The 23568-nt window shown below is 41.6% G+C and overlaps 1 protein-coding gene across 1 annotated transcript in view; it reads right to left on the minus strand.

The window, feature by feature from the left end:
- Nucleotides 1–326: 326 nt before the first annotated feature.
- LOC104512280 (calcium-dependent secretion activator 2-like) overlaps nt 327–23568 on the minus strand; it is a gene marked incomplete at its 3' end in the record, with an annotated part of 37022 nt that continues 13780 nt past the window's right edge. The window contains exons 4-5 of the mRNA XM_010155200.1: nt 12990–13101; nt 327–466 (exon numbers count right to left, since the gene is read on the minus strand). Of these exons, the coding sequence (XP_010153502.1) occupies nt 327–466; nt 12990–13101 (252 nt within the window). The remainder of the gene's footprint in view (nt 467–12989; nt 13102–23568) is intronic.

Raw genomic sequence — 23568 nt, forward strand, 5'->3', positions numbered from 1 at the left:
GAAGCACATTTCTCCAAAATACCCACTTTCTTTTTTTTCCAAAGTGCTACAAAATGTAACGTTCAAAATCAATTTCTAAATGACACTGTACTCTTAGTTCTGTATTTTAGAGTTAGCTCATCATCTCTCTTTACACTTCACTCAACATCTGAAATGAATGTTATTCCTGACTATTCCAAACCTATGTATTAAACAAGGATATAACACAGTGCCATACTACGGGAACATTTATAATGTTTTACAAACTTTATATATTTAGCAACATGTGGTTAAACACAGGCACAGTGAGGCAAAATAATAAATACAGTCAGACAATGGACACTTACCCACAGTGCTTCATATGAGGTGGTTTATCCATTCTCACCGCCAGTTTGATTTTCAAGTCACTGTCCTGGCTGTTTTTAGGGACTATCATTTTATGCAGATCTGGTGACTTTGGGCTATTGGATGTTGGATACAACACTACCTGCAAGCCAAAAAAAACCCAAACTTCAACAAGTTGATACAAAAAAAAAAAAAATTCTGCTAGCCTTCAATGGGAAGCAGTGAAGATTCTTGTTGCATCTCCTCCAATCTGAAAGACAACTGAAAAAGGATTCATAAATCCAATAAACCAGTTGAATCAATTTTATTGTAATAGATGAATTTCTAAAATGAACTAATTTTCTTACAACGGGGAATTTTCATATTATGAGTTAATAAAATTTCCTTCTCTGTTAGTTCATTCTGAATTAACAGTTTTATGCAAAAAGGAGCAGGTGACACTTGAAAATGGCCATCTATAATTAAACAAAAACCTAAAGTTTTACAGATCATCCCCACGGCAGTAACATTGCTTGAGTGAAGAAAAATAAAATACGCCCTTTCTTACTAACTCTGTTACTTGATCATTAGGGTTAAAATAAATAAATATAGTAAAAATTTTAGAAATTGGAAAATTCAAAGCAACTTCGCTGCAGATGGAGTATAATAAATGTAAGATATTATGTCCAGTTCATATGTGTTATGACATAAATTTTTCACTTAATCTACAGGGGTAGATATCTAAAAAAAAAAAATATACAGAATTCAAAATATTTAATTTTTAGAACATTTATATAAATTTCTTGACAGTCTTACTAGCTAACCATTAATTTTAGATTAATATTAGGGACAAGCTGTTAAATATTTATTTAGTTACCACCCAGAAAGTTTATCCATTTGCAGCCAGCACAATAAAATATTACTACCTCTTGAAATCCTTACCCATAGTGACACATTTAGCAGTTAAATGCTGCCGAAACATGATTTCCTTTCATTCTTCTTATAAGCACTCTTTTTGAATTCAGACTCTAAAATATTCTAAACATGCTATTTGGGAGATTTCCATAACATTCAGTGAGTTCCGAATTACCATTATCAGGAAGCAGTATTTCAAAAGAAACAACACAGCATTCTTTACATTTTTTATTTCTTGAAAACTACAATTAATCATAATGTTAACCATCGAGCCAATTTCTTATATATAGCACTTGTGCCTTGTGTCACATAGATAAAACACAGTATATTCTCCTCTCTGTTATTAGGAAAGTTAAATCAAGAATTTGAGTAACAATCTCCAAGCAAGCATAAATCTGACAGATGTTATTAAGCCAAAAATATTACAAGAGTGTAATTTAGATCTAATAATCTGAGAGATGACGTAAACTGAAGGCCTTCAGCTCTCAGTATTTTGCAGAAACACGTACGTGCATCCCATTGGTATCAGGAGCTCTAGTGAAGCAGAGAAATGTGATACATCACCCCAGAGCAAGTAAGCAACTTTTATAACACCACTGGCAGCAACAACCTGTCACAGCCCCTGAATAGGTTCAGTACCTTTTAAAAAGACAGCAGAAGAATGGGTATATTCTGGTTTTAATAAATCAGGAGGTGACCTTTTTTTTCCTTCATAGCAAACACTATTTATAACAGAGATTATTCCTTCTTTCCCAAGAAACAAGCTGATTTTCCTTTTGAGTAAAAGCCATCCCTTAGAAAACATCTACAAGTATTAGGAGTATGGCAACCCTCGTGTTCTGATACATTACACAGAAAATGATTTTTAGTTTGTTTATCTTTTTAAATGCAAGATTATATAAACAGAATTATTACTCATTCCTTGCATTTAATCACCTGGCATTCACATAGGACTGTAGGTGATGTTATGAATTTTTCCTTTCCTACAGGCTGCAGTTACTGTTGTCCTGTAACAGCTTATTACAGCTCATGCGTCTCAAGCAACATCTTTCTTCTGTCAGCTTTTTGATTTTTTAGAATGCTGATGGAAATATAAGCAGACAAGTGTATAATTAATTCATGAGTTCAGTACTGACAATTCCTTTTCTGAATTTTTAAAGAAGTATTTTGGAGCTTTGTTTTCAAAACTCTCACAATGAATAAGTATCTGGCAGAATATTTAAGTACACACTGTGTTCTGTTTGTCATACACTTTGTCATTGCTTCCAGCTTTAAAAAATAAGAGCTAAAAGAAGTTTGTCATTAAACTTCTTATCATCACGTACAAACACTCACACATGCCCCCCAAGCATTTGAGAGGCGTAAATTATCACCACAATAACCTTCATACTAACATCGTCCTTAAGGGCAATACTAACCATTGTGTACCATAGCATCAGGTGGCACAAGCTGTATCACGCAATCACTGACACCAAAACACTGGGCAAATGTTCCTGAGTAGGAAAAGTATAAAGTTGCTGAAATTTGTATTAAAAGCACGCTTTTCGTTGTGGCACACGGCAATGCAATGTCACTGCCACTGTCCATGGAGAATCCTTCTAGGCTACTCTGTCTCAGATTCCCTTTCAGCCCTGCTTAAGGGATTTTAATCCAGCTGTTGTCCTATAAACTATTTTAAAAAATAAAATGGTATCAACTCTTATGTCTTCTGTGGGGGATTCAAAACTCACCTACGGGATACTCTCTCACTGTGCCTAAAACTTCTTGAAGTTTAATAAAATTCCTACTACATCATACATTTCTGATTTAATTTAAACTAATTTTATCATATTTCAATGTTCTTATACCTGCGAATATCACCGTAGTAGATTGTTCAGCAGCAGCACAGAGGACTAAGAGTTGTTAGTCTAGGACTGTGTTTACAAAAAGTAACTAATGACAATCTTTATTAAAAAGTATAATGAACTAGTAATGATCAGAATGCTACACACCAAAGGTGCTGTGCACTCCATTGCTTCAGCTGATATAAGGCAAATTAATAGTATCAGAACAGTGTGGGTTGAGATAATTCAGTAAATTCAATCATCTCATGATAATCAAAAATACTTGATCACGTGACCCAATTATATCTACTATTACATGTCCTCAGACCACACTGTAACTGAAAAAGTGGAAAGTTCACCTTGTGCCTCTCCTCATGTGGATGTAAAATAAACACAGAAGTCTTAAATATTACAGAGCAACACACCTGTGGATTTTTGCAAGGTGTTGTTCTCAAAACACTGTTTCTTAATTGTGAATGACTGAAAATGTTTCTCTCCTGAAGTTAAAATACGGCAGGCTGAAAGATATGAAGCCAATATCATGCAATGACCTAACTAATGGTCGTTTTTTGTGATATGGCTGTGCATTTAAGTACCTATCTGGATCACAACAGAAGTTATTTGAAGTACACCAGAGCCAAACAGTCGATCCAGCCAAGAAACCATTAACTCTCCACTATCTTTGGCACATCCATCGTATCTTCTTTTAAAGGTATTAAAGAAAAGTTGCGTTGCACAAAATACTCTCAAAGCTTGAAAAAAGAAAACTTGGGACAATCTTGCAGATAACCAAGCAGAAGGTTGAGAGCCAAAAGCGCCGTGCAGAAATACCTCCTATCGGTATTCTCATCTTTAGATAAAGCTCTCAAGCTAACAGTCCCTGTCACAGCTGTCCTCTAATGCATCCTTCAAAAGGGACCAATGAAGCTAAGAGGCAAGCAGACTAGCAAGCTGTAAACACACTTGAGAATAACCAAGAGTCAACATAAACACTACTCTTTTCCCCCATCCCACACTGGCAGCTGAGTTCAGTTTCAGACAACTCGTGTCCTTGCACCCCAGCTGTTCCCCCTCCCCTGCTTCTACCCAAAATCAAGATATGCAAGAGCTGAACCCAAGTGCTGGAGTCAGACAAGCTTTTGACCCACGTATTTGAAGAGAGATTTTGCAAGTTGGGGTAATCTAAGGCACATTTTGAAATCTCAGGCCTTTGGTACCAGACCTTGCTAACTATGGTAATTCTGAGCAAACTAGGATAAGTTTTGGCTTATTGTCACAAGCAAAAAAGATGAAAGTGAAGAAGATATGCAGCTGCTCCTCAATGTCCTGGCTGAGAGGCAGATGACATGTAACATGCTATTACAGAAAATCTTTCTCTCTCCTTCACTAGAGCTCACTCCACACAACCTTAAAGAAATAAAGGTGCAGCTCACTGACAGTCTCTTCTTCATAACACAGCCTGGGCCATCTTCAAAGGCCAGACCAAACCCCAACCTGTCCCTATGCCCAGGGAGGGGCCTGATGCCTGGGGCTGCCCTGAGTTATGCCAGCCCCTTCTCCAAAGACAGGTTACTGTCAGAAAGCCAGAAGCTGCTGTCAGTGTGACAAGAAGTTCCCTTGAACTCCCCAGCAGCAGCCTGCCAAGCACAGCACCGTGCTCGTGTCCTCTGAGCACGAAGTCATGATGCACTGATGCCAGAAGGATGATGCAAAAGAAGCTCAAGGGAAGGGACAAGATAAGAGGTAGAAATGGGAAAAGGAGATGGCTCTCTTGAAAATAACTCCCTTAGTGAAGTTCTCACGTAGGGAACCCTTAAAGAGAGGGTTAATGATCTTGATCACCAAGGCAGCTTATATTTTACACAAGCTCCCTCATCTCATTTGCTGAGCGATCATTCACTTTTCAGCTCTGACTGTATTACAGCTTGCGGTGGGCTGACTCTGGCTGGTGGGCAGGTGCCCACCAAAGCTGCTGTCACTGCTCTCCTCAGCTGGGCAGGGGAGAGAAAATACAACAAATGGGGGGCAGGGGTTGTGGTCAGTTCATCACACGTTGTCTCTGCTGCTCCCTTCCCCTTCAGGGGGGAGGGCTCCTCACACTCTGCCCCTGCTCCAGCGTGGGGTCCCTCCCACGGGAGGCAGTCCTCCACGAAACTCTGCAGCACGAGTCCTTCCCACGGGCTACAGTTCTTCTTTAACTCCCCTCCAGCGTGGTCCCTCCCACGGGGTGCAGTCCTTCAGGAGCAGCCTTCTCCAAGGTGGGTCCCCCACAGGGTCACAAGTCCTGCCAGCAAACCTCTTCCAGCCTGGGCTCCTCTCTCCACAGGGCCACAGGTCCTGCCAGGAGCCTGCTCCATCATGGGCTTCCCATGGAGTCACAGCTTCCTTTGGGCATTCGCCTGCTCTGGCATGGGGTGCTCCCCAGGCTGCACGTGGGTCTCTGCTGCCCCATGACTCTCCATGGCTGCCGCCAGCCGGCCTCACCATGGGCTGCACCACAGGCTGCCGGGGTATCTCTGCTCCAGCACCTGGAACACCTCTTTCCCCTACTTCTCCACTGACCCGGGGGTCTGCAGAGCTGTTCCTCTCACATCGCTCTCTCTGTCTGCTACAATTTCTCCTCTCAGTTTCCCCTCCACCACTCCCAGATTCTCAAATACGTTATCCCAGAGGCAATACCACTGTTGCTGATGGGCCGGGCCTTGGCCAGTGGCGGGTCCCTCGCTCTCTCTGTCTGCTACAATTTCTCCTCTCAGTTTCCCCTCCACCACTCCCAGATTCTCAAATACGTTATCCCAGAGGCAATACCACTGTTGCTGATGGGCCGGGCCTTGGCCAGTGGCGGGTCCCTCTTGGGCTGGCATTGGCTCTATCACACACAGGGGAGGCTTCTAAGTAGCTTCTTACAGAAGTCACCCCTGTAGCCTGGGCCCCCCAAATCTTGCCGCATAAACCCAAGTTTTCAGTGACAACTGAAACACAAAGAAGGCTTTGGGTAACAGGTGGTTAAAAAGATACAAAATTGAACAGAAAAACTGAATGGGCACACAGTGAGAGAGCTACCTAAAACACTGCTGTTGACAAAACCCAGGAAGACTTTGCAATTTATGCAATCGTGGACCTGTGCTGATGCTGTCAGCAGAACACTTAGCTTAATAGCGCTTAGCAACTGAGAAAAGTTACCCGTAAGTCCTTCCCAAACAGCCTCTCCCCCACATCCAAGAAACAGCATGCCTGAAGAGAAAATATCTCAAGAATTTCTGATGGAAGGCATTCTGGGAGAAGCTACTGAGAAAACCCCTGTTAACGTGGAAACAATAACACTCAGCCAGACATAGCAGGGTGACGACAGGCAGACTGCTCGGGGAGCAAGAGAAAAAGGGGGAGTAGAAGCAATCTTTTCAAACTAAGAAGACGACAGAAAAATTCAGACCTGCAAAACCTCAGTCATTTCAAAATGTGATGGGCAAACACATTCCCCAGGATGGCAAGATTTAAATTAACATATGTAGAATACAAAATCGTCTCTGGCTTAGCGGCCCTTTGAGTGCTTCACAGAAAATAACCAATGTGCCCGGCACAGTCGGCATTCAGAAACGAGGCAATCATGCAAGTATGGGTACCTAGCCAGTAGAGCTATTTTATAATGTCTTTAAATCAAACCCAGACTAACAGCATCAGTGAAAAAACAACCCTAACGTCTCAGCTAATTACTGCTGGCTGCAGCTGACTGTGACAAGCAGGTTGGGAGACAATAGTTCCCTTTCAATTGAATAGTCAAAGCGACAAGGCTGAAATATTCTTATATCCAAAACGTATCAGCAATCAAACACCACCTGCTCTTCTCACATTGTATTCACATGTATGCTAAGCAAGCACAATGGCTGTCACTTTGAATTACTACGTCTGAACATCTTCATACACAAAGTACTGAATAAGCGACAGTGGTGTCAAATCCCTGAGTCTGAGAACCCCCCAGGCTGATATTTCAGAAATACTTACTCCAAACTCTGAAAGCTTCTTCACACTTCCTCAGCTGTTGCATGAACAAATGCAAACATCAATTCCACCTTCTATATGCACATATGAAAATTATTGAAGTGGCCTGATCAGTGTCATAAAACGGTGCCACACAGTTCAAAGATATTTTAATAAAGTTCCTAACATTTCCTCATTAGAACCACAGACTGTTTTGGGTTGGAAGGGACCTTCAACACCATCTCGTTCCAACCCCCCTGCCATGGGCAGGGACACCTTCCACTAGACCAGGTTCCCCAAAGCCTCATCCAGCCTGGCCTTGAACCCTTCCAGGGATGGGGCATCCACAGCTTCTCTGGGCAACCTGTTCCAGTGCTTCACCACCCTCTCCATGAAGAACTTCTTCCTGATATCCAATCTAAATCTCCCCACTTTCAATTTAAACCCCTTACCCCTTGTCCTGTCACTACAGGCCCTTGTAAAAAGTCCCCCCCAGCTTCCTTGTAGGCCCTTCAGGTACTGGAAGGCTGCAATAAGGTCTCCCCATAGCCTTCTCCAGGCTGAACAAGCCCAATTCTCTCAGCCTGTCCCCATAGGAGAGGTGCTCCAGCCCTCTGAGCATCTTCATGGTCTCCTCTAGACCCACTCAAACAGGTCTATATCCTTCTTATGTTGGGGGCTCCACAGCTGGACACAGTACTCCAATTGGAGTCTCAAGAGAGCAGAGCAGAGGAGGAGAATCACCGCCCTCGACCTGCTGGCCACACTTCTCTGGATACAGCCCAGGATACAGTTGGCTTTCTGGGCTGCCAGCGCACACTGCCAGCTCATGTCCAGCTTTTCATCCACCAGTACCCCCAAGTCCTTCTCCTCAGGGCTGCTCTCGATCCACTCTCCCCCCAGCCTGTACTTGTGCTTGGGATTGCCCCGACCCAGGTGCAGGACCTTGCAGTTGGCCTTGTTGAACTCCATGAGGTTGGCAGTGGCCCACCTCTCCAGCCTGTCCAGGTCCCTCTGGATGGCATCCCTTCCCTCCAGCGTGTCAACCGCGCTACACCGCTTGGTGTCGTCGCAAACTTGCTGAGGGTGCACTCAATGCCATCATCCATGTCACTGACAAAGATGTTAAGCATTACTGGGCCCAACACCGACCCCTGAGGAATGCAGCTCCTCACTGGTTTCTACTCAGACATCAAGCCACTGACCACAAGTCGCTGTGAGAACATCAAGCAAGTTCCTTATTCACCAAGCGGTCCATCCATCAAATCCATGCCTCTCCAATTTAGAGAGGCCTGTCATTCCTAAGGAGCCTGTATCCTTCCATTCTGACACGCCAGTCATAGCAGCTATCCCACAAAGTCTCCACGATGCCAGTGAGGTCACGGCCCCTCATGCGTGCACAACGCTTCTAATTCCTCTTTTTTTCCCATGGTCCATGCATTCGCACAGATGCATTTAAGATGGGCCCCCAATGAAGTTGGCTTGCTGACTGGAGCAGCTGGAATTCTCTTGTTTTGTTTGCCAGGTGCTCTCCTGGTGACCTGCTATTCTTCTCCAGGCTCTGGGCATCTGTCACCTGTCACACAGAGGCTGTCTCTGCTGCCCTCAGGTACAGTGACAGGCTGAGGTACTCCCTGCAGCATCCCTGAGCGGGAGCACCATCTGGGTCGCGGCATTCTTCCTGGCGATGGCTTTCAGCCGAGTGGCCACCATGGCTGGGCCCTGCCACACGCCTCACCTGCCTGCCTGCCATGCCACGCTCTGCTCCTGAGCTCTGGGCCGCTTGTGCTCAATGAAGGCTGGCCCTCGTCCATGAGGGGTTTGGCCACCATCACTCCCGTCCCAGCCCATGCTGAGGCAGAGCTGCCTCTGGTCAGCAGCGCCCCAACAGCTCACTCCTCCTGCTCGGCAAGGGTCTGGGTCTCCTCTCTCTCTCTGCCCTGCACTTTTAGAAGCTTGTTCCTCCACGGATTTTGCCACTTCAGGAAGGGTCCTCTGACTCGATCCTCTGCTTCGGAGCCCTTCACCTCGGTGACTTCCTTAGAAGAAACAGCTTCAAAAATGCAGCCTGCCTCGCTTTCTGGAAGTTAAATTCAGTGGCTCACTGTATGCACAGCTCTGCACGACAGAAACAGACCCTGACTCCAGACGTTCACGTTCTCCAGAACTGAAATCCAATAACATCCTTTCCCTTCCTGTGCAGCACATCTCCATTCTTTCCTTTCAGTGGAGTTTGTCCAACTGCCCAGTTCGTGTTGGACAGAGAATAAAGGTTAAGATTTGGTTTTCATTTTTAGACCTTTAAAGTGGTCAGCAGCGAGCCAGAAGAATATCCCCCAGCAAGCAAAATCTTCTCTTGGCGTTCACAACCGGATTTATTTTGGGTTTTTTAGAGGAAAAGAGCAATGTCAGACAAGTGCCATAATAAGTACTACTTCCTCTCGGTTAAGCACAGATTAAATGCCTTGAGGAGAGATGTTAAATACAGACAACAACACTTCTGTCCCTCTGTGCTCACCTACTGACTTTAGCAGCAGAGGCTGAGCAGCCGCCAGGCTCTGCTTCCCAAGAGGGAATTTATGAAGCTGTAAGTATGGTCTACCCTCTCTACTGAAAGCATGAGCCTGCATCCCTTCTGCTCCAACATAAACTGGCTGGAAATCAGCAATGTCTCCTCCTTAAACCTAGGAGGTGTAGTGCCATCATACTGAGGTCAGGACCGACATCTTAAGTTCCTAAGTGTGAGAGACTGCCATGCACTGATTGGGTGAATGGAAACGCCTTCTCCTCTATAGCTGTGGGGAAAACTTTGCTGGCTCCACATTTCACACCTCAGATTTGCTTTCATAAAAAGCCGATCCCTTGGTGGCAGAAGAAACCCTTTGGTATGCAATGGAAGTTCAAAATTCAAATCATGTAGCTTGATGCTGCCTTCTATTCCTAATTATAGATTAAAAAGAACAAAACCTTCACAATAACCACAGGGTATGGGAAATGAAAACTTCAATAATGCAGAGAAGTGGTATCAGGTCAAGACACATGCTCTGAAGAAAGTTCTTGACAGATGAGAATTAATGTCCACAGCAAGCCTACCTCAGAAGGGGCAAGTTTGAGCTGAATTTTTAAGTACAGAAAAAATACTACCAGAACAATCTTCAGGCCTTTTCAGAGCATACCAAACCTAATTGAATCAGCTGCACTCCTGCAAGTCACTGCAGTGTACTGAACAGACATAAAGCTGGGTCAGGCTCCAACAGCAGGGCAGTGAGCTCAGTCCTAGCCCTAAAAACTACCTGTTTTTATTTTCTTGCCACTCCCAACCAAGAAAGGAAAGTTATTGCCTTCTTAAACCGGTTTGACCAGCTGACAAATACTGATGTGTCAGAAGGCAGCCGAGAGTGAGAAGGTAGAGGAGGCAGGGAAAAAACACAAAACAAACCATATGGGGCCCCAGTTAAGGTGAAAGCTATATTCAGTATCATAGAATATCAGGTTGGAAGGGACCTCTAGGATCATCTGGTCCAACTTTTCATGGCAAAAACACAGTGTAGACAAGATGGCCAGAACCCCGTCCCAGCCAAATCCTAAAAGTGTTCAATGCTGGGGAATCCAACACTTCCCTGGGGAGATTATTCCAATGTCTGATTGTTCTCATTGTGAAAAAATTTCCTCTTTTGTCCAATCAAAATGTCCCCAGAAGTAACTTTTTTGCCATTACCCCTTGTCTTTTTCATGTGACTCCTCATAAAAAGGGAGTCTTCATCTTCTTTGTAGCCACCCTTTTAATACTGGAACTTGGCAATAGATCTTCTTTTCTCAAGGCTGAACAAACCCAGCTCTCTCAGCCTTTCCTCATACGGCAGGTTTCCCAGTCTTTTGATCCCCTTTGTGGCCCTTCTCGAGAACCTCTCCAGCCTGTCCGCATCTTTTTTGCATAGCAGGGACAAAAAACGAGCACAGTTTTCCAGATGTGGCCTGACAAGTGCTGAGTAGACTGGAATAAGGTCTTCTGTAATTCTGCTGGTGATGCAACCCAGCATCATGTTGGCTTTCTTTGCCACAGTGGCACTGTTCACTTATACTTAGCTTCTTGTCCAGCAGGACCCCCAGGTCCCTTTCCACAAAGCTGCTCCCCCGGTAGATCCCAGCCTGTGCTGCACTCCTGGATTATGATTTCCCAGGTGCAAGACCTTGTCCTTGTTGAACTTCATAAGGCTCTTGCAGTCTATCCTGGTCTTCCTTACGAAGTGTCCACTTCCCCACTCAGTTTGGTATTGTCAACAAACTTCATCAAGGTACACTTGATCCCATCATTGAGGTCACTTATGAAGATATTAAGCAGCGTTGGGCCCAGTATCGAACCCTGGGGGACCCCACTTGTGACAGGTTGCTGGTTGAAAAGGAGCTATTTACCACACCTCTCTGGGTGCAGCCTGTCAGTCAGTTCTCCACCCACTACATGGACCACTTGTCTAGACTATAACCTATCAGCTTCTCCAAGAGGAGGCTGTGGGAAACCATATTGGAAGCCTTGGAGAAAACAAGTATTTTACTTTTGTAATGTTTCCATTCTTTAAAACAATTTAAATTTAAAATCTTTTTCACCTCCTGTCCTAGAAACTCAGATATGCAGCGTAAGAAAGCAGACCAAAGCCTATACCTGAACTTCAGCTGCTTAAGGTTGCAGAGCAAGAGGATCCTGTTAAAACCTGTGATTCTTAGCTCTTTTATTCTCTTGATGTTTCTTTTCTTCTCTGACTCCTTGGCAATGACTATGCTGGCTACTGTTCACAATGGCCACATAGTCCCTCTTCCACTGCCCTGCACTTTTGCCCTGACTTTCATTTTGCTTCTTTGAAAGGACTGAGAAGGGACAGAGAAGAAACTTCTCTGTGTTTAACAGCACTATGCAGTTCCTGTAAGTCCACCCCTTCAGTGTCTCTTTTTGTTGTTTTGAATCCAGATATTGGTGACACTGGCCTGCTCAGCTGTACCCCTGTGGCTCCTCTGTATCTGCCACAATGCCTGTCTGGTCCTGCCAGTGGCCTATTTCCCCTACTGGAAATCTTTCCTATGCAGATCCCACCTCAGCCATCCTTGGCCGCCTCTTAGAAAGACATGGTAGGAGGCAAGAAGATGTAATACTGAAGATAAAGTCCTGACCTAAGCAGCCCTGATATGTGGGAGCATTTGTCTTTGAGTAGCCATCTGCACATGGAGGACAGAAAGTGGGGAAGAGCCCTGCTCTTTCCAACAAGTTGCCCTTGCTTGAATGAGAAATAGCCATGACTGAATGCAGAACTGAGCATTAAAACTTGAGCTATCCTCGATGCATCACATGCCAGAGGAGAGAAGTTCAACAGGAGATGGGGGGCAGATTTCCAGACCCTCTCTGCCTTGTTCACACTACCCTCTTCTTTCTATGACACATTGCACTCTCTAGCCCTTGATTTTTATCCTGAGAAGGATAAATGATTCTGTCAAAATAGGGAAAACATGAAAAGAGAAGGCAAACTCGTACAGTACAAGAGTGAGAACTCTCATTTTCATCTGACATAATATCTCCACCACTCCTTCCCTCCCCCCATCCTTCCACCACCTAAGTCCTTCCTTCCCTTTCCCCAGTTGTTTGCTGTATTTATAGCATGCCATGTCTTCAACTCTCTCTCCCCTTCACTCCTAATCTGGAGAGCTTGGTAGATCACCTAGGAATTAAAAAAAAATTTAAACAAGACAAAGAGGACTGTCATGTATCCCTGATGGAAGTTTCTGAAAGGCAATCCAAGTCAACATATCACGTTTTGAACACTAGGAAAAGACACACTTAAAAGAAAAAGCACTGTTTGGTACAGCTGCAGCAAAGCAGGTGCTGTACTGAATATTTTTACCATTTTGTGACATGTTTTATCAATATGCACATTTCTACGCATCATTCCTCACATATTTCTCATGTCTACACATAATACTCACTCTTCCCAGTTCTTTATCTTCAAGTGCCAGCACCCCAGTGCTTTCTGTAAAGAGTTTTACTTTGACAACAGGCCGAGGGTGAGTAGTGGTGAAATCCCCTTGCGTTCCCCATCTGCAATAGATAAAAGAACAGAATTTAACTGGGACTGAGCTTGGGCCTATGAAAGATAGGACTGTAATCTTTTGTACAGAATATTTATTAATGCACTCCTAGAATTTAATTTCCAAACATTCAGGGGAAAGGGCATGAGAGAGCAGGTTCATTTTTGAGCATCCAAGATTAAATATCTACATGGGAAAATTGGCTGTTCTCTGTGATAAGACAAACCAGGGTTTTTCTGTATGACTTCTGCCATAAAAAAAAACCCCAATCATAGATTTGTTAATGGCAAAACCCAAAGAACTGAAATTATATCCTCATAGGGAAAAACAGAATCAAGCAAGAAAGCAGAAGGAAGAGATATTTTTTCTAGTGAATACATTATATTCACTATCTTGTGCATACAAGTGAAATTAATTCAGCAAACAATTATGTCTCAATTCCTAAAAAAATATTTATATGTTGAAATTCAGGTGACCAAACTATGCAGAAAGCAACAGACTTGACCTTATGTTTTATGAGATGTTACAACTTAGTATAAGCATGTAGGAAAAATGTAAACACAAATGCCAAATTTAAAAAAAAAAAAAAGTTATCACAGTGACTATAACTCTGCATGATTAATTTATGCTTTTAGAGAAGCTAAATTAGGCAGACAAACTTCTAGCTGTTAATCTCTTTTTCTCACTTAAGACACTTGGTTTGTGTGCCAGTGGTACAAAAAAAAGGAAAGTTATACAAATGAGATCAAAACTTCCTCCGACAAGCTATTCCATTTGCTTAAAAAACTGCATGGTACTCACTGCCTTGATGGTACTGACTCTGATTACACTACCAGGCACAAACAACAGGCAAAAAGAAAGCGCAGCTCCAGTGCTTTGTTTTTTCCACTACTTGAGATACTAAGATTAGCAGAAACTAAAGAAATAAATAAAATAGGTGACCTTATGAGCATGCTCTATAAAAGGATCTATCACACAAGCTAAAATCTTAGAGGGCCTCATCTACAAAAAGCAGTATTGTTATTTTACATTCAGGACTAATTTACACTGACTCTCCATTGCTGTAAAATGAAGATACAGTAGTAATGCTCCAGCAAAGGGAAATAATAAGGAAAAGAAAATCGTTCAACTAACGTGAGATACAGATTTCAAGGCAGAGTCTAGAAAGTAATGTGTAACCAAAACAAAAAAGTTTTAAGAAAGCGGTGGTTCTGTGTAAACCAGTCCTACGGGTGGCTGAACGCAGGCCAGACTATGAAAGCGAGGTTCACTGAAAATTAACCGAATCTTATGTTATATTCTGTCGTCTTTGCTTTGTCTGTGTTAGATAGATGCTCTCTCCCTGCGTCTGGAGCGGACACAGCCTTCTCAGCCAAAGCGGTAATTGAAAAAGAGACTCTGACAAGAAATTACCTTCCTGAGAGGGAGAAAACCTGTTTTGAGATCTGATGATAGATGCTGCAGTCGCGGGACAAGACAGTGCCTAGCACTGCTGCGCTTCCCGCCGGCGGCCCCAGAGGTAGGTTTTGTCACAATACAGAAATGAGATTTCCAAGGTGAAAGCACCTTCACAAAAGACAGCCGTATCTTCGGTCTTCCCCCTGGATCCCACTATTCAGGAAGAATGCTGCCTTGCAACCACAAAGACAATCCAAGCACTTCATTAGTTGCACTCATTCTCTCTTGGGCATCAGGATAATTTGTGCCTGAGCTTCCAGAAGTCTTGAACTGTGCACACGGCAATGGATAGGATTACCCAAATAATCAAGAGAAACTCCTATTAAAATAACACAATGGAACAAAAGCCTCTCTAGTGCCACCATTAGCTCACAGACACAAGAAAAGAGATCAGAAAAAGTCACGGTAACTAACGGGAAGAGAAGACAACCAGCCTGCTCAAGGAAGACAGCATCACCGGGGGGCAGCTCAGCTTCTGCAAGCTAAGCAGCAGGTATGCCCCACGGCGTGTGCTGAGGTCTGAGCACCCCAGCATCTGGCTCCAGGACCTCGCCAGAAAGCGGTACAGCTTTCTCCGGAGACACACACCCAGGCTCCAGTTCTGCAGGACACAGCAAAAAGGGATGGGGCACATGTGAGCCCTGCCCAGGGAGTCTTAGAGAACTTGCTGCTTCTCTAATTCAGATGCACAATGAGAGACTGACGTGGATGAGACGAACACCAGGTCATCCACCTGTTGTTGGTACTACTGTAGTACTGGAAATCACCTTTAACATTAGATCTGATCACTATCCTTGGCTGACATCTATCTCCCACCCCTTTTTCCATCTGCAGCAGTTAGTAAAAATCCTGGGCTGAAAGGCAATGGCCTGAATTGATTCCTAAATCTTAATGTTCATGGTGGAAACATTCCACCATTATCTTCACGCTCCTTGCTGACCAGGACTTCAGCTAAGGCTCATAGCCTCTTACGACTATGTCTTTAGAAGTGAATTATGTAGTAGAGCAGGTCACAGGTTTTACTGCCTAGCCTTTAAAATCATTCCTCATGAAAAAGCACGTGAGGAATCATGGTCTGTTGGAAAGGCATATCCGAGATGGTATCCTTTAATATTACTCTTACTTGCAGGCCTCTGCTACCCCTCTCAGCTGCTGATAACACAGCAAACTACACAAAGCTCATAGCTCATCTTCCTTATTATTCCCTGTGGATTACTAGAATGCAAGCCCTGTTTCTTCAGAGCTTTGTGTTGTTGCAGTGATACAGCTTCATACCATTTGCAATCAGAAGTTGGGAGAAAGGAGCCAAAATAGAAGTGATATCATGTTCGTTTTCGCTTGCTTTTTTCAAGAATGAACATGGGTATGAGAGACCAAATAATCCAGGCAGAAGTTGAGGTTATCTATAAGGTGTACATTTGAAAGCCCATTATTATGTTATTATGCATGCTATTGATGTATCATGCATTAACTGAAGGGGAAATCAGAAATGACAGCATAACCAAAACATGTAATATTGAACTCCCAGTTGTAAGCTAACCCGTAAGAACATTGCTGGTAATAACAATTTACAATTTGTGTTTTTCTGTTTTGTCAGTATAAAATTAAGTGTAGTAATAAGAATGGCCTTACTGTCTGTATTTTGCACTGCCAGCACCCACTAATAAACTTTTTTCTTGTTAAAAATACAAGTCTGAGCTGCGAGGACTCTGCCATGAATATTACAAGATACAGGGCACCTAATATTTATGGTGACCCAAAACAAAGGTTCCGCTGAGTAAAGCATACTGGTGTACATAAACTAGCCTATTTTGGAATACACTTTACTGTTCTGAAATTAAATTATATTGCTGCTTAAGATCTGATAGCTTTCAATTTCCCCCCCCGGCTACTTCTTTAATGACACCTGGTCACACTCCATTCAGCAAGTTTACTATTTGTTTACTCATCCTATTTAAGAATAGTACTTAATTTTAACCAAATTCAGCTTAAATGGATATCACAATTTCAGCTTCTGTATTTGAGAGGATAAAAAGAGATATCAGATTGTATGTGCTAATATCATCACATTCACTTGGTTTCTCAAAAACTTAATTGTCTTCCAAAACACATTTGTCTTCTCTCAAATGCCTTTATTAATACCTACTGAAACGTTAACCCTTCCTGCTCCCACTTCTGCTCAATCTCATTGGAGTAGCCGTAGTGGAACATTTCTTTTAGGCTTAAAAGCTAAGCTGGTAGGTAGAGGCCAGCCAAATCTGTATTGTTCTTTTAAGGCTTGGGTTGGACCCTGATATTTTTCCTGGAGAAAATACAGTACTTCTCAGAAATGTCTTTTTGATTAAAAAAAGTCAACCACCATGCAAAGGATTGTTTGTATTATTCATGACTGAATAACTTTCCAAATGTTTAACTGGACAACTTTTTGACTGTTTTTAAATAAGAACTAGTGATGTGACCTTCAAAATTTAAGCACTGAATAAAGAAAAGTTACTTTTCTTTGCATTTTAACTTTCAACAGAAACAAGGAAATATTTTCCACAAGTAAAAAAATCCTAGAGCTGACTTTTACTTTTCACACAGGGGAGCACATAAACCTGTAGGTTGTAACTTGGTTTTCCGTGAAAACATAAAGAAACAGTATGCACCATTTTGATCTCATTTAAGTCAAAGTATGTTACAGATAATTTCTTTCAAGCCTGCTCTCCTATGGAGATCCTGAACTGTGGAAGGAAGAGTGAGAAGGAAGAACAGGCAAATTAATTCACCTTATTTCTGGAACTTCTATTTACAAGTAGAAGTCAGTAGATTTTTAAAATTCATTAGTAAATAGTAAATCTTTAATAATTCTTGACATAATAGAAAAATGAAACGCTTTATATTGTTAATAGTGTGTATTTTAACTACAAAATGTATGTATGTAATGGAAATGGCAAATCAGCCCCTTCCACATGTCTGGAGGAGCCATTAGTTTATGAATATCTGTCCAATGTTTTTTTGCTAATGTCAACAATTTTGGTCCTGAATGTGTCTAAATGGGAAGTGCAAATTTTTTGCCAAAACAATTGTGGATCTCATACAGTATTCATATTAAGTTAAAAAATTCCCATTATTGTCTGAGGTATCTTTAAGTCTTGCTAGAAAAGTAGTCATTAGTAACAATAATTTCAGTGCTAAAGGCTGCAGTGTCTCTACTGCTCTGTCAGCTGCAACCTGCATAGCATACTGCAGACTTCTAAAAGTGCCTAGCACCAAAACAGAGATATATCCTGCCTCTTCTTTAGGCTTTTATTTTGCCACATTGTTTTCCTTTGTATACCTGTTTTTCTGCTTTCACCTACTCATTCTCTTTATGACAGAAGCCACAATGATTTGATGTTTGGTCGTCTTCCACCATGCGCCCCAGTCTTTTCACCTTATTTACACTGCTGTCGGAGGTACGTGGGGCTCACCCCATAATTAGTGGCAGAGTTGTTTTACAAAATTGATTTCCATTCATTGCAAAAGTACCCACTAACACCAAGGAGGTGGATGTTTATTTCAGCTAAAGATTTATCACCATATTACAAACCCACTCTAAACAAAATTATTTTTCTACTTCATTTCAGAAGACATTTAATATACCGGAAATGGCAGCTAATTTCTCTCTCAGGTTTTCCACTCTCATCATGGTCTCTGTTAGTCAAAACTGTTCTTTATGAGACCTTAATTCTCCAGTCTTACATGGCAGTGAATGTTATAGAATTCATTATTCTAAGCAAAGGATTTATTTATTATTTAATATTATTATTTACTATCAGGAACTGATTTTCCTCAGCAATTAGGAAATCTCCTTTTTGCCCTTTTGAAACCAGTACCAGAGTGTACTGGTCTCCTTGGTGTCTTCTTTTGCATCCTTCCAGGTTTAACTCTTGGTTTAAATCCACTGCATAAATCTACATCAGCAGCTTTCTTAACTCTTCATTAAATCACCTTAAGAGGTCTTCTGGAAGAGTTTTCTTATTCCTTATTCATACAGGAATATACTACAGGGCTGGAATGAGCAGGAAGACCCACCAAAACCAGTTTTTTAGGTGTCTGACTGCTCCACAGGACTAAGATTTACCAGTGCTTCATCTTTGCACACTGGGGACCTAGACTGGAAATAAAATGTTCAGGTCTCTGTAACATCACTGTGCCTCAACTGTTTCAAGAATCTATACCAGCTTGGTTATTTTGTTTACAAACATACTTTAACTGTAGAAAAATAGGCACCTATAATCTTCAGATTAGAAATCATAAGTGCTGAAATCTCCAGTTTGGACCACTACTTTGGCAACAGCAAGGATATAGTGTTTTGATGGATAAGCTATATTGTAAAGCCCCTTTACGCAACTAGACTAATACAAAAGGGAGAAAAAAATAATCTGATCATAGAATCATTTAGGTTGGAAAAGACCTTTAAGATCATCAAGTCCAACCATTAACCCAGCACTGCCAAGCCCACCACTAAACAACATCCCTAAGCACCACATCTACATGTCTTTTAAATATCTCCAGCGATGGTGACACAACCAGAACCCTGGGCAGGCCTGTTCCGATGCGTGACAACATAGTGAAGAAATTTTTCCCAGTACCCAATCTAAACTTCCCCTGGAGCAACTTGAGGCCATTTCCTCTCATCCTACTGCTTGTTACTTGGGAGAAGAGACCAACACCCACCTCGCTACAGCCTCCTTTCAGGTAGTTGCAGAGAGCAATAAGGTCTCCCTTGAGCCTCCTCTTCTCCAGGTTAAGCAACCCCAGCTACCTCAGCCATTCCCCAGACCTTGTGCTCCAGACCCTTCCCCAGCTCCGCTGCCCTTCTCTGGACACCCTCCAGCACCTCAATGTCTTTCTTGTAGTGAGGGGCCCAACACTGAACACAGAACTCAAAGGTGTGGTATTAGCAGTGCCAGGTACAGCAGGACAATCCCTTCCCTAGTCCTGCTGGCCACACTGTTTCCGATACAAGCCAGGATGCCATTTGGCCTTCTTGGCTACCTGGGCACTCTGACAGCTCATGTTCAGCCAACTCTTAACCAACACACCCAGGTCCTTTTCTGCCGGGCAGCTTTCCAGACACTTGTCCTAAGCTTTTTCCTCATCCTTTGTCACTAACTCCCCCTGCAACCAATAAAGGATGGATGGCCTTTTTTTTTTCAGGGTTTGCTTTTGGTAGAAATAATAACTGTTTTAAATCAAGACATTAACAGAGGTCAGAATTATTAACCATTTATCACGAGTTAATAATGAGCTAGACACAATCATCTCTTTCTGTCTAAACTCAAAACATTATTAATATCTGAAAAAAATTACTTGTAAAAAACCCACAAAATTGTGAATAGTTTTTCTTTAAAGCAAAAAACAGTCTAATACAAAACAGAAAGGAAAACCAGAAGAGAGGTTCAGTGCACAATAAACAACTAAGTAAAACCACTCATTTAGGCTTTCTAATGCTGAAAACAAGAACAGTGCACTCTAACACTACAAAATGCTATTATGACAAGTATTGTCATCACAAACATAAAACAGTACGAACAAATTATCACTTAGTCTTGTTTTCCCATCTACTTTCAATACAGGCAACGAAGACAAGTCAGGTTGAAGATGTTCAAGGTATGCAACAACACTGACACACTGCCAGGCGCTGGAAAAAATTGCTACATACTGTGTGAAGAACTCATGACCAGCGTTAACCCATTTCCCACTGAGTTTCATACCCAGTTAGAGGCTGCTGATGAACACAAAGGCAGCACACGGTCATTTATGCTTTCAAAGTTTCTAGATGTGTATTTACTTCACTTCTATATAATCATGAATCCATCCCAACATGGTTAAAAGTTGCAAATCCTATTTAATGTTATGTTATTTGGTATCTGTGTGATACTTAAAACTTTTAAAACATTATATAAATGTGGATAAACTGACAGTACTTTGTTAAAGCAGACAGATGTTGTCACCTCAGTCTAAAGATGCGGGAAAGCACATTACAAAATAGACTGACCTATCTGAACCTGAAGTTTATCAGGGAAGAATCAGGAATCAAACCAGAAAATTACAGTATTCCATCTGGCATCACACCACTTTTACTCCTCTTTCTAACTCCTACTGTTCTTATCAGCTGTCCACATTATTCTGCCTTTGTTTCTGCTGTCCTCCTACACTCAATCTGCTGGCATGGCTTTCAAGTAGGCACATTAACCTGTAGACTCATACCTTATTTTGTAAGTAACTATTAAGAAATTTAAAGGTCTATACATGTTTCTTTCCTTCATCTGTTTGGGGGACTATTCTGTACTCTTAAAGTATTGGACTTCTTGACACCTCTGAGGACCAATGCACATACAAGCACAGTGACAACAAAGAAAAGTCAGCCTATGGAGAGGTGAAAAACAGTTTTATGTGTGCTGTGAGCATTTGAGATGTACAAAGTATTCTTAGCTTGACTAGGGCTTAAAAGCAAAAACTTCTTTCTTTTAAAACCTTTGCCTCAACATTTCTATTCACCCAAAACAGCAAAGCAAAACTAAGTAAAACCATAACATTTGTTCCAGTTCAAACACTGCATCTAGTCAGATGTTTAGCACTTATTTTGCATGTACGTGTATTATATTTCATACAACAAAGAAAAGCATATTTTGGAAAGGTCTCTTCAAACAAAGATACAATAATGGTCTGTTTTGAAAATGTAAAGTGGGAAATTCTGATCATATCAAAATTTAGGAGAAATCCAAAGGATTGTTTCCACGTCAACTATTGCCCACAAACAGTAATTCAATTTTCTGAAGATGAAGCAGATGCAGACCACTCTGAATGAAAAATTTCAAATCCACCTTACCAGAATATTCCAGGAGACCGGAGGTAAAATTTGAGGTAATCCTTCCCAACCCCATCTTTATTTTGACAGACCACCATCCCTCTACAGGATACTTCCCAGGCTGCCTTTGCCTTCACTTTGACCCAGCCAGAGGCCATGTAGCTATATGAGTATGACGCTTAGCCTGATCCAAACCATTTTTTTCTAAGCAGGATTTAATTGGGTTTGGCTCAACACCACACTATTCGTAGCCAAATGCCTTCCAGTTTGAAGCTGGATCACACATCTATAGACGCCTAAGTGCAATGTGAGAGTACACTTATGTCTGTCTGCAAAATATGAAGTCAAATTTGCTGTGGGTCAGGTGGGAATGAGAATGGAAACAAATATATCGTGTACATTAAACGGCACATAAACAATGTTTCTTCAAGCCCTGATTGTTACAGTGAAAGAGATAACAGCAGGACACGCATCTTCAAGTCCCAGGGTTTCCAAAATGCACTAAGAACTAAAACTGGAATCTGTCTTTCAAGACACACATAACGGCTTTATGTATTTTAGAAGATTACAGTCAACCCAAACCACCTATTCTTTCAAGGACGGACTCTAGATGAGGAGGGTTAATATCGTGAGAGAACCTACTAATTGTAAAGCCTTCATCCCACTGGCTTTCTGCCTGGGGTCTAAGCGCTGCAGCAGAAGGCGGTGCACCAAAACCGCAGTCTTCAGAAGTGCAAACATCACACCAGGGCAGAAATCCTGGCTGCTTTCAGTCAATTATTAGCATGCTGAGCACACAGGAGCACGGAGAACAACCAGGATTTAGCCAGAACAATCAAAAAGATTAAGGCGAAGAAAATATAAAAGACAAGCCCTAGTGGCAGAAGGATTATATTTATTGCTAACTATCCAAATAGAATAGAGATTTCAACCAACTTTAATTACCTCCTTCCTCCTCTCATCCTAATTTCTTCCATGCCACACTTGTCTTGATCTGACAAGTGAATATTCCCTTCTAACAGTGGTGGTTTTCATGTGTCCCTTAGGCAGACAGACTTATGAAAGAATATTTTGGGAGTTAATCATAGAATCACTGTAAAATTTAGGCCTAAAGGAACCTGTGGAGGTCATCTAGTTCAAACCTTGCTCAGAGCAAGGCCAGTTAAAATCAGATTGCTCAGGTTATTATCCAGTCTAGTTTCAAATTTCTTCTAATATTAAGACCCTGTATGTAATTCATATTTTTCTGCAATAAGAGGTGAAAAACCTCTTGGACAATATAAAATAGTAATCAATAACAGAACATTGCATAGAAACTTACTTATTTTAGAAATCTCCTCTCTTTTTCTTGCAGATACCATAATGCTCTTTATATTTGATCTGATCAGGTATTATTTCCTTTCTTTAAAGAAGTAAGCAATTGATTAGGCATCAAGAATAACTGAATAAAATTGTCATGTAAATTTTCAGCTGAATCCATATTCCTGTTGTGAAACTCCTCCACCATTAATCCAGAACACAGGCTGGGATAAATTGCTTTTTTCTTCTCCATCTTTTCCTTTGCAAAACCAAGAAAACATCAGATAATTTCCTACTGGCAATTTCTTTTTTCCTCTTCACAGCTGGATCCTGGATCAACATATACGGCGTTTGCTCATAGCATCCAATTTTTTTAAATGGAATTTCTTCCATCTTGTTTTGTGAATTGCTCCAATCATGACAATCCAAAAAAGACTTACTGACATATGACAAGATGAAAGCCATGATGGAATTTATCCTTTAAAGATATAAAGATGAATCTTAAACCAAATTATATTAATCATTATGCATCTCAATCAAACGTAATTTATGAAAGCAGACACACTTTGTTTCTGGTCATGATCCTTACCCCACTGGCTTCCCTAAAATTCCAAAATACTAATTAAAGGATCATGCTCACTTTCACCAAGTTTTCTGCATGGTCCACACTGACATAATTGTGTCTCTCAGGCTTTAGCCTTTGAAATGATCTTACTAATAATGCACAGAGGTTTTGTAAACGTTGCATAAAATGTATTCACGTTTTTAAGAAAATAAGTCTTGATGCCAAAAGTCAGCTGAACAATTCTACTTGGTTATTCTCTGGAAGATCAACATTGGATTGCACTGCACTTATCTGTAAGTAAAAATGTCCAGTGGTAG

This window comes from Eurypyga helias, unplaced genomic scaffold (assembly GCF_000690775.1).
Source record: "Eurypyga helias isolate BGI_N326 unplaced genomic scaffold, ASM69077v1 scaffold5757, whole genome shotgun sequence".
Classification (NCBI taxonomy): domain Eukaryota; kingdom Metazoa; phylum Chordata; class Aves; order Eurypygiformes; family Eurypygidae; genus Eurypyga; species Eurypyga helias.